General features: G+C 41.4%; 1 protein-coding gene across 2 annotated transcripts in view; it reads left to right on the top strand.

The window, feature by feature from the left end:
• The first annotated feature begins 935 nt into the window (after positions 1 to 935).
• The window catches only part of TTC27 (tetratricopeptide repeat domain 27), a 140,397-nt gene continuing 130,470 nt past the window's right edge, over positions 936 to 10,862 (top strand). The window contains exons 1-3 of one of the 2 annotated variants that reach the window (XM_068403671.1): positions 936 to 1,143; positions 4,475 to 4,652; positions 10,354 to 10,483. In XM_068403671.1, coding sequence (XP_068259772.1) covers positions 1,074 to 1,143; positions 4,475 to 4,652; positions 10,354 to 10,483 — 378 coding nt within the window. In that variant the 5' untranslated portion in view covers positions 936 to 1,073. Of the gene's footprint in view, positions 1,162 to 4,474; positions 4,653 to 10,353; positions 10,484 to 10,862 lie in introns of both variants that reach the window. The other variant, XM_068403664.1, reaches the window with a different exon arrangement.

Below are 10,862 nucleotides of genomic sequence, written 5' to 3'. Positions count from 1 at the left end.
AACCACCTTCAGGCATGCAAGTACCTAGACCATATCTGTTCAAAAGAAATCCTGCCTGGTTACTTATCATGCTTAAGTTTGCTTAAGTTTTCTTGAGTTGTTTTCTCAAGTTTTCTCTCTTAATCTACTTTAAATCTGAAACACTACCATTTTTCTCACCTGTGCAGCTGAAAAACTGGCTTTACATGTTCTGCCTGATCCCATGCAAACGTTGCCTGAGAGAACACACGATGCACACACCACCCAGCTGAGTAGAACCGAGCTCATACGGACACACGGAAGCTCGTATGGATACATGGAAGCTCCCTCAGATCAGCGGGCCGAGGCGTTCCTGGCGCCACAGCCACACGGCGCCCGCCACCACTGCGAGGCCCTGCCCCAGCAGCGGCCGGGCCCGCCATGCTGTGAGGGGCGGGCGCCTCAGCCAGCACCTGCCGCTCTCCCCGCGGATCCCACACAGGCTTCTCCACATGAAACACACATGCAGACACCATTCACGTATGTACACATACGCGTGCCTATGTCTGCCCACGCTCGCCTCACAAGCTATTGCTTCGCGGTCAGCGTCAGCTCCCGCAGGGGAACGGAAACACCCCGGCTCTGCCCCCCTCCTCTCCGCCCGCCGCTGCCGGCAACGGCCCCACCACGGCGCGGCACTTGGCGGGCGCGGGGCGGAGAGCTCCCCGCCCCCCCCAACACTCCACCCCATCCCCCGCCCCGCGCACGTGCGGCTCCCGCTGCGGCACGCGGCCACCGGCGGCGCCCGGCGCGCGCTCCCTCACCCCCGCTCCGCCCCCTCGCGGCCGCAGCGCGCACGCGCCGCCTCCCCCGCGCTGACAGGGGCTCGCGCGCGGGGCGGGGCGGGGCGGGGGTGGTGTGTAGTGGGGCTGCTGCCGCGCCTGCGCGGCGCCGCGTCCTCCCGGCGTGCCCTGCGACAGTGTCATGGCTGCTCTCTGCGGCCGGTTCCTGCACATGGGTTGAGGGGACGCTGGCAGCGCCTGTCAGCGCAGGGGTCGCGAGCCGCGAGCGAGCGAGGCGGCAGTGGTGGGGAGCGGGGCGGGGGCGGCGGGACCATGCTGGCCCTGGAGCGCTCCCTGCTGAGGGGCTTCCTCAGCGCGGCGGAGTCCCTGGAGTGGAAGCAGGGTGAGGTCGCGGCGGCAGGTGAGGGGCGGTCCCGGCCCGGCGGGGGAAAGGTGCCCGGCCGTTGTGTGCGGCCCTTGCCGTGGGTATCCGCAACCACTAACGTCTCCGCCGGCCCCAGGCTGAGCCGGGGCCGCGGCTGGCGGCTCCCTCCACCCGCGCCCGCTCCGGGGGCGGTCCTGTCCCCCTCTCCCGCCCTTTCTGCATCTAGCTGCGCTCCGGGGGTGCTGCCGGCGCCGCGGGGCGGGGGAGACCCGTTGGGCTCGTCAGCCTGGAGGAGCGGGAGCGGCAGTGCCGGGCTGAGGCGAGAGGTGCGGCCGCCGCGCCGGGGCTCTCCGCAGAGTTTCTCGGTCCGACAGGGCGTCAGGTGGAGAGGCGGCGGCTGCAGCAGCCCCTGCCCTGCGCCCGGTGGCCGGCAGACGCCCCACCGCCCGCTCGGTGTGAGCACTCTGGAGGGTTTTGATCACGGTGCTTCCTCCGCCTCCCTCATGACCCACGAGTGAGCGACTACTCGTCTGAATTTGGCAGTGATACGAAACTCGCTCTTGTAGGAGAACGTGAGGAGAAGAAATCTGGCAAGAACTACCTGTTCTGTATTTTATTAGTTATTTAGTCATAGTTGCTTGAGGGAACGATGGGAAGTAGTCTCTTGAAGGGACTTGATTAGGTTGTTACTGGCCCAGCTTTCCTGCAGGGGAACACAGCAGCTTTTAAAATGTAACGTTGGTCATGAAAAGGCCCTTCCATGTTTCAGACAGGCTAGAAATACAGCTGTGCTCAAGTCATGTGCCATGCTGTGTGAAACATGTAGAGGTTGTAACATATTGAAAGACTCATTTATCTTTACCCAAGCACTTACCGAATTTTGGAAAAGAACTGTACAGAGCTACTCAGGTCTATTTCCTTATGTTATTTCTTATTTAACCTTAATCATTGTACTATCCAGGAATGTTAGGTGATGTGATTGACATCTGTCAGATCTGTCTTATCTTCTTTTCACTGTGTATGCTGTGTGTGGTGGTTTTGGTTGGGGTTTTTTTTTCAGTTTTTAAGTAGTGTGCTGCTATAAGATGTGGGGAAGACCTGTGGAAGAAAAGTATCTTACAGCAGAGAGAGAAAATGGTGGGGTTTGTGATGATTCTTAGTTGTCACTTACATATGGGCCCTTCCTATTGATGATCCTGAAAATAAATTTAAAGACTGTGACCTTGAATTTGTATTGTTTCATATAAGAAGCTAAACACAGAATCAAAAGTAGATTTTATGTGCTTAGTTACGTTACAGTATTACTGGAAAGAGAAAACCTCAATATTCTTCATTAGTGTCCTTACAGCTAATATTTATTATACAAACTACAGCATCTCCTGTCTGGGCAACTATAATCCAATATAAAGAAGTTGTCATTTGGTGAAAGGAAGTCTCCCCAAAGCACAGGTTGGAGAAAGCTTCTTGTTATTTCTGTTCCTTGTGAGAGTATGGTGCCAGCAGGGCAGCAGAACCATTGCTGTTCTTTTGCATAAGCCCTTCCAGGTACAGCTTAAAGTGTTTTTTAAATCATCTAGCACAAATCACAGAATCACAGAATGTTAGGGATTGGAAGGGACCTCGAAAGATCATCTAGTCCAATCCCCCTGCCGGGGCAGGATTGCCTAGACCATATCACACAGGAACGCGTCCAGGCGGGTTTTGAATGTCTCCAGAGAAGGAGACTCCACAACCTCTCTGGGCAGCCTGTTCCAGTGTTCAGTCACCCTTACAGTAAAGAAGTTTTTCCTCAAATTTAAGTGGAACCTCCTGTGCTCCAGCTTGCACCCATTGCCCCTTGTCCTGTCAAGGGATGTCACTGAGAAGAGCCTGGCTCCATCCTCTTGACACTTGCCCTTTACATATGATATGATATCTTACATCATTCAGTTGATCATTGGTGTAAAGAACAAAAGTAAGTTGTGGTCAACAGCCTGGTCCAGAGAGATTAGAATGAATGTCTCTCTATCACCTGTTCCTTCCGAGTCATCCATCGCTGCTGTTGAAGTTGGTTCTGGGCTCGGTCTTTCCATACGTCTGAAATCTAGAATACTTGTAGCTGGATGAGCTTGGGGTTGGTATTTAGTTCACTTCCTTGCACAACTGCTGCTTGTGTGGATCCATACCTGTGCTAGTGTTAAATTGGCTCACTGGGGTACTAGTATTAGTGCAGCTGTGGTAACACTGAGTGCACAGGAGCTGCAGTCCCCGACTGGAATCACAGATTAGTATTAAGGCACCTATCCTATGCAGACCTCTGCATTTCCTCGGCTTCACCATTACCAGCATCTGCATCAGCTAGTTTAAAACCAGTTAGTGCATCCACATGAACTGCAGTGTAGGCAGATACTGATTTTGCTCACCAATAGAAGGTTTGAACATGGTGAAGTTGTTCTTACAACTGCTGGATTGATTGCACTGTAGCATATCTGAAGAAAGAGGGAAGGATACCTTCTGTGAACAAAGTTGTAGCCTGGGTCAAGAACTTGATGTGTTTGATGATCTCCAGAGGTCCTTTCCAACCCTAACCATTCTGTGATTCTGTGAAGCTACTTAGGAATTACATGTATAGCGTTTCATCACTTTGATTTGTCTTGAAAGGCTTCAGTGGAGAAACATTCATGGATCTAAATCCACCTTAGTATTTACTCCTAAGAATCTCGCTCCATATGCAGACTTCTCATTCAGACAGTTTTCATAGGAAAATATGATGTTTTCATAGGAAAATAATTCTTTTATAAAGATAAAATCATATTGCCCATTCTTTGTGAATATTCTAAGCATTTAAAGGAAAGACTGAGTAGTTTCTGCCGTTTTACATGAGAATTTATTCACTGAACTCTTCAAATACGGAACCATTTTTATTTGTTGCATTTCCCCTAAAAAGGTTCTCTAGTCTTATCTATAGGATTTTACTGTAACACACTCATATAAAATGTTTTGGAGGAAGAAAACCCTCTTGTGATAATTGAAGTCATCTTCAGTAACTGTGGTGTACATGTTTTAAAGGCCATCCATGTATTTCTCCTGAAATTTCAGTGCAAGTTTCTTTCGTATTCATCTGGCAGTTTGTATTTCACTGTAACATTAACACAAGTTCTGTAAAATTTGTTTTGAATGAAGTGACACCTGCTACTGCTGTTCTTTAGTTTCAACGCAACTACACTTTTTCTGCAATGTAAATGAAGATTCATTCCTTGAAAGCAGAGTGGTATATGTTTTGGTTTGAACAGATCTTGTAAGACAGAGTTGTTTCAAAGTTGACACTGATTTCTGTTTTCTTTTTTCTTTTTTCTTTTTTTTTTTCCAGAAAGTGGATCATTATTGCAGTTGATTTTTGATGGGAAATATGAGGCAATATTTTCAAATTCAGCCATCCAGAATGTTTTCAGTGCATCTTCTGTGACGGAGGAGAACATTGACAGTTACTTGGAGAAACAGATTCTAGCATACCTGGACTGTTCTGCAGAGGCTGATAACGTGGAAAGGTGGAAATTATTATTGATTACATGGAAGATTAATAGAGGCCATGTTTGATTTTTACAAAAGGCATTTCTAAAAATTTTATAATATGTGACATAGGGCCTTCAAAATTCTTGTTCTGACAGAAAAACAGATTTCTTGCGTTGTTCCCCCCTGCTCCCTTGGGGCATCTATTCATTATAGTTGTTTCTTTCACAGGATAGTATTGTGATATGAGGGTTTGTTGAAGATGCTAGCTTTATTACAGTGATTACCTCTGAAGCTGCTGGTATAAATAAGCCACCAAACAAATTCATGTTGCCGTGTATCATCAAACAATTTATTAACAGTTTTCTCTCTGAAATGTTGCATTACATTTATGTGACTACTTGAAGTACCATGTAGCGTTACTGTCTGAGCGATACCTGTATTTCTAAATCTGATTCGTGGTAGTGTTGTTCTACTCTTCTTAATGTAAATTGAGTAAGATATTACTCATGGATGCTATTCATAGACTAATTATTTTCTTCACAAGACTTTCTCCGATAGATTCTCTCTAATTGTACTGCATATGCTGATTCTTGCTGTTATTGAGTCTGACTTTGGTGTTTACAGTTTGGTACATAAATAATGAACAGACTGAAATCTATCACTCTAGGTATAGTAGAAGCAGAAAACAATATATATGTGCATATGTGTATATATATATTTGGTTGTTTTAGAAGGTGAGGGTGGGAAAAAGTTTTGCCAAAAGAAGAGCAAAAGAGAAAAGAAGATAAAGGTAAAAGCAAAGTAAGAGGAAGGTAATGTATTGCCAATAAGCGTTGCTGAGTACAAATGCCTGTGTTTTGGTACGACAGACATAAACCCAAGAGTTTTTGATAAAATATCAGAAACAAATAGTTGGCACCTCTAAAATATTGAGCTGAGATTTGTTAGTGATCATAGCATGTCAAAAGCTTATCTTCTAGCGTGGTACACTATACAATGCGCTCCTGTTTTCTTTGGAATGTTCAGAGGTTGTTCCTGTGCGTTTTGTCTTTAGGTGTGTTTTTCTTTTTTTTTTTTTTTTTTTTTTCTTCTGTCTTACTTTGTTGTGCTGTTGCTGTTAAATACTAGCTGGAGATTAGGTCATAGCATAGTCTAGAGAAATTTTTCAATATTGCTAGATTCTGTCATCTTGTAATAGTTTATTCTGAATAATGCGGCAAGGAAAGAAAGATAGGTCAGGGCTTGAAACAGACCCAATCCTGTTCTTAATCATCTGCTGCTTGAAATATGTGTTGTTGCCTGAAGTATGTGTTGCTGCCTTTATGAACCATTCAACTTGTTAAAGATAATTATAATCTATATCATGCATTCGGTTATACATATCCTGTCACGGTGATGTCGTCTTCTCCTGCTCCCCTTGTAAGTTTGTATTGGCCTATATGCCATTTACAGGACTCTCTTGCTGCTTTCCTACTGCAGACAGAAGAGCAATTTGTTCCTCAGGTGCTCATACTCCAGCTCTTTGGTCTTTGAGGTTTTTTTTTGTTCCCTCAGCAACTCTGGGCAGCATTAGAAGCCCCCTTGACAGAAGATGTGAAGACAGATTTGCAATACGTAGCCTTTCAGAAGCAGACAGAGGGTTTTTTCCCCAAAATTACAGCCTGGAGTTTTATTCAAAATGAAAGCATGTAGTCTTCAAAATGTATCAGTGTCTACCAGAAACATTTTTTGTTTGTAGCAGTCAAGTCAATTTTTCAAGCTCCATTAGTAATAAGAAGCTTTGAATTATATTAGTGCTGAAGGAAGTAAGTTGTGACTTTCTCCTGATCAAAAAACTTCTACTGAGAGACAGATAACTTAGTATTTTAGCTAGGCGCTGCTTATAGCACTTAAATCTGTACCGTGTCTCCAATGACTTTCTAGGTTAAAATGTGTTGCATAGTTATTTTTCCTACCTGCTGGCCCTGTGCCCTGTGACTGCCTTATGGAAGGAATTAATGTAACTTTAGCACTCTGAGCTTCCATTGCCTATGGTGAAAATGTTTTTGTCTATTTTTTTAATGGATAAAATGTCACTTTCTTTGTCATCTGAGTAATTCAAAGGAAATGCAGCAAACCTCTAAGTTCTACCTCAGAAAATTCAGTAAGACACTGGTTTTCTTGTGACTTTTAGTAGATGGGATAAGTTCAAATATATGCCCTTTTTTTTCCTGAACTGAAAGTTGTAATTCTGGAGATTAAAAAACTCAGTGGGAGTTGAATTCAATCGGAAACAGAAAGTTGGATAATGTTAATCTTATTCTTCTAGCACAATATGAACACAGTACAAAGTACAGTTTTATAATAGTGTTAAAGAACTCTAAAGGATTTCTTTTTCTGAAGCTACAATGGAGCAGCTTGAGGGCAAAACAGCTCAAAATTTGGATCTAGATTGTAATTTCTTTGGACATAGCCTGTAACTTTTTCCACTTTCAGATCCATGGTTCTGTAAGGAAAATATTTAACAGTATTTTAAAATTTGCTGCAACTTTTTCTATCATTTTAACTGCTTCCCTCCTTCCCCTGCCCCAGACGTTTTTTCACTGTGGCACTTTTAAACTTTATGGCTTAAAATGAAATCTCAAAGCATTCCTTACGATAAACTCATTGAATAGGAGATTTTTTTTCTTTTTTTTTACCTTCTATTGCTCTTCACTTCAGTGGTTAATATACACAAAACATAGCTTCATAGCTGTATTTTAAATCGGCAAATTGTAGAGGATGAAGCAACAGTGTATATGTTGATCATGTAGAAGGGGAATGCCTTTTTATTTTTTCCTGAGCTCCATGTGAAGGAGGTGTGTTCATCGCCTGCCATATGGTTTGATTCTAAAGACTGGAAGGAAATAGTTTGTAGGACACAACAAGAAGATAGAATATTTTCAGAGAGCTTGTTTCAAAAGAGCTTGAAGGTCTCCTATTATATTGGATTCCAAAACCTAAAGGAACAAGGAAATAAGCACTAACACTTGTCTTTATTGACCATGTATTTACTACTTTTCCCTTATTCAACAATAAATGAATACCAAACTTCCCAAAACAAATCCATACAATAAAGCTTGTTATGATTTCCCAACCTGAACACTGAATGGTAATTCTGGTGTATTTCTCTTGGGGCATCTGATGGCTGGTTAACTGATGTGCTATATATATTGGAAAACAAAAATGAAGAAATTATTGCTGTTTCTGCAGCTTGCTTTGATGTATAGAATTGAAAAAAAAATAACTATTCGGTGTCTAATTTTGCTTTGACTTATCTTCTGTAATTTCAGACTTCACTAAAAAGAAAAGAAACACTCCCAAAACATGTAACCTAACCACATCTCAATAGCCTGGCTATTGAGTATTTTCTCACTGTTATATTTTGTTTGTAAATTCTAGCGTTATATGCAAATCCATTATTTTTTCAAACGCAAATGCTCTATTATTCTTTATTTTGATTTTGAGCAAGACTAGGTATAGTAGTATGAATATTACAGTGGAGGGTATATAAGCATCTGATTTTACATCATGGATCACAATCCTACTGGACTTGGTGTAAACGGTGTTTAAAAAAAAAAAAGCAGCAAAACCCTCATTCACAGAGAAAGGAAGAACAAGATTGGATGGATACAGACATATGTCTAAGGAAATTAAGAAATAAACTATGTAGGTCACCATAGTAAGTGGGACAGTAGCAGCAGTCCCGTTGTTGCTTTTCAGGCAGCCTTTGGGAGGTGAGCATTTGCAGGCCTGCATTGTAAGTGTGAAGGGTACTCAGGGAAACAGCATGAAATTTTTTCTTGGGAAAAAAAAGATAGGGGATAGGTAAGGGAGGCTAGCATTTGCAGGGATTAGAGCTTGGAATTGACTTTCTGGTGCAGAATGAGTGACAAGGAGACTGGAAGTTGGTCATGGATCTGAAAATGGGGAAAAAAATCAGTTGGTGATGAGAAATTAGCCAGTGGAAAGACAGTATCCCAGCCCAAGTAATGGAATTGGTTATCATTTGTTCCAGAGCCCTTCTGCATGGATATAACTGTGTCAAGACTTCAAGCAAGTTTGCCTGCCAGATAGATAGATGTCAGTAATGTTAAAATAAATAAATAAATAATTAGTAGTAGAAATAATAGTGTTAATGTTAAAATAGTAAAAATGAGTGTTCGAAAGGCTAAAGTGCATCTGTCAAATCACAGTGCAGAGATGGTTGATTATTCTGTAAGTTACCTTTCCTTTCAGAAGCTTTGAAGTATAATTTATCATGGGAGAATAATTAGAAAATGTATGTCAATGTGGTTGTTTTGTGTGTAATGGTAATAATTCAGTGTACAGTAATTGTTCGTGCTTTGTGTTCTTGAGTTATTTGAAAGTTTAATGGTAATCTTAGTTATGTATTCAAATAATATTTGATGGTTACTGGCTGAATAATGACAGCTAGTAAATGTTGTCTTCTTCGACAAGAACTCTTCATACCAGTCCATGTTCCCTAACTCTCCTGAAGGCTCTGTTCACTTTTTTGTTTTCAATCAAGCATTCCCCACCAATGCTTTTTCATTGTTCTACATCTTTTGTCACATTCTTGCCCACCAGCTGCTTGTTTGTGGCTTTTCTATTTGACTTTGTTTTTTTAGGGGTTGTATAACACTTTATCCTTTTGTTTCCATTTGGAGGACTGTTGCATCTTTAAGTCCCTGTTTTACAGAAAAGAAAAAAAAAGACTAGGTTTTTCCAATTCAGTTATGCTCCTTAACATATCAATTTTTATATCAAACCAGCACAATTAAAATGTTAACTTTTTGTAGGCAGGAGGCATGTTATATATGTGACAGGACCCTTGTTGCCACATGACTGATTCTAACACCGTAAGGTTCTAAGTCATTAAGGAATCATAAAACAAACCAGAAATTTGTGTGTGTTTTCAAAAAGTCTACACCTGTTAAATGGACCATTAAATTCTCAGGGATTGTACCCTGCCTTCTGCAGACCACACAGATTATTTGTTACTGTAGGTGCATAAAGAAATAATATAATGATGTTAGATGACCTTAGACTTGCAAATGAGGAAAATTTTACCATACTTAGTTTCAGGAATGAAACAAAGTCTCATAATTCTGTCTTTAAATAAAATATTATGATTTGAATTAAAAAGCATAATCGAATGAGATAACATTTGCTGTCAAAGTGAACCAACTTGGAGGTGATAGTTTTGAACTTTTTTGATGCTTATTTACTTGTTTTATTATCAGAGGGAGTGAAAATAAACAACTATGTCAAAACAAAAATAAGCACACTGTTTTGGAACATATGCTAATGCAATATCTTTTCTCTGAAAATGCTGAGGATTGGATGTATCATAAGAAAATATAACAAGTGTACAATAGGCAAATATGGGATCATCTGCATCCTATGCTAATCTCTTTCTGATCTCTGATAGTTATATACAGCCTTAAATTTTGAAACATATGAACTAACTCTGCTTCCAAAATGTTTGTCATTAATTACAATCATTATAAACAAACATATTTCCAAGCCTTTTAGTTCACCATGTGCATTCTTGAATACTACATTCGTTGTATTTTCCTAACAAGAGAGTGATTTTTTTTTTTTTTTTTTTTTTTAAGGTTGAGGGTTTTGAATTAGTACAAGAATTAATCAGATCTTGTAGCCTTAATTAAAAATGTAGTATGTTGCTAATTGCTTTTCTTATCTGTATTGCAGGCAAAGGCTGGTATTTCTACTTGGTGTGGGCAGTCTGCAGCTCTTTGTTCAAAGCAATTGGACCGGGCCTCCTGTTCAGTTAAAGCTTCAGGACTTTTTGCCATCTGCATTGTTACAAAAATTCTGTGAGGTATGCTTGGATTTTAATAAGCTGTCCTTTTATTGTCATTGCTTTTCACAAATAACGATAACACATAGATGTGTCAGAGAAGGCACATCTGCGAAACGCAGTGCTAGAGTGAATTGCCCTGATTGTTGATCCTGCTGGCTGCTGTTGCAATTACCTTCAGCTATATCAGTTTTATAAGCAGTGTACTAAAGGTAGTTACTCTGTTTCTCTTAAGAGATTTCCCGCTGGAGGTGTTGGTTTTGGATGGGGAAGATATGTTTATTATATGGAAGCATTTATTGTAAGGACATTTGCAGTCAATAAGCTTTTTATTTTTTTTTTTTTGGGGTGTGTTCTTAGCTGGATCAAAGAAAGATATTTATAAATGGCTTAGAAATTT

The sequence above is a fragment of the Nyctibius grandis genome, chromosome 1, assembly GCF_013368605.1.
Source record: "Nyctibius grandis isolate bNycGra1 chromosome 1, bNycGra1.pri, whole genome shotgun sequence".
Taxonomy (NCBI): Eukaryota; Metazoa; Chordata; class Aves; order Nyctibiiformes; family Nyctibiidae; genus Nyctibius; species Nyctibius grandis.
The sequence above is the reverse complement of the archived record's forward strand: the minus strand, read 5'-3'. Positions and strand labels throughout refer to the sequence as shown.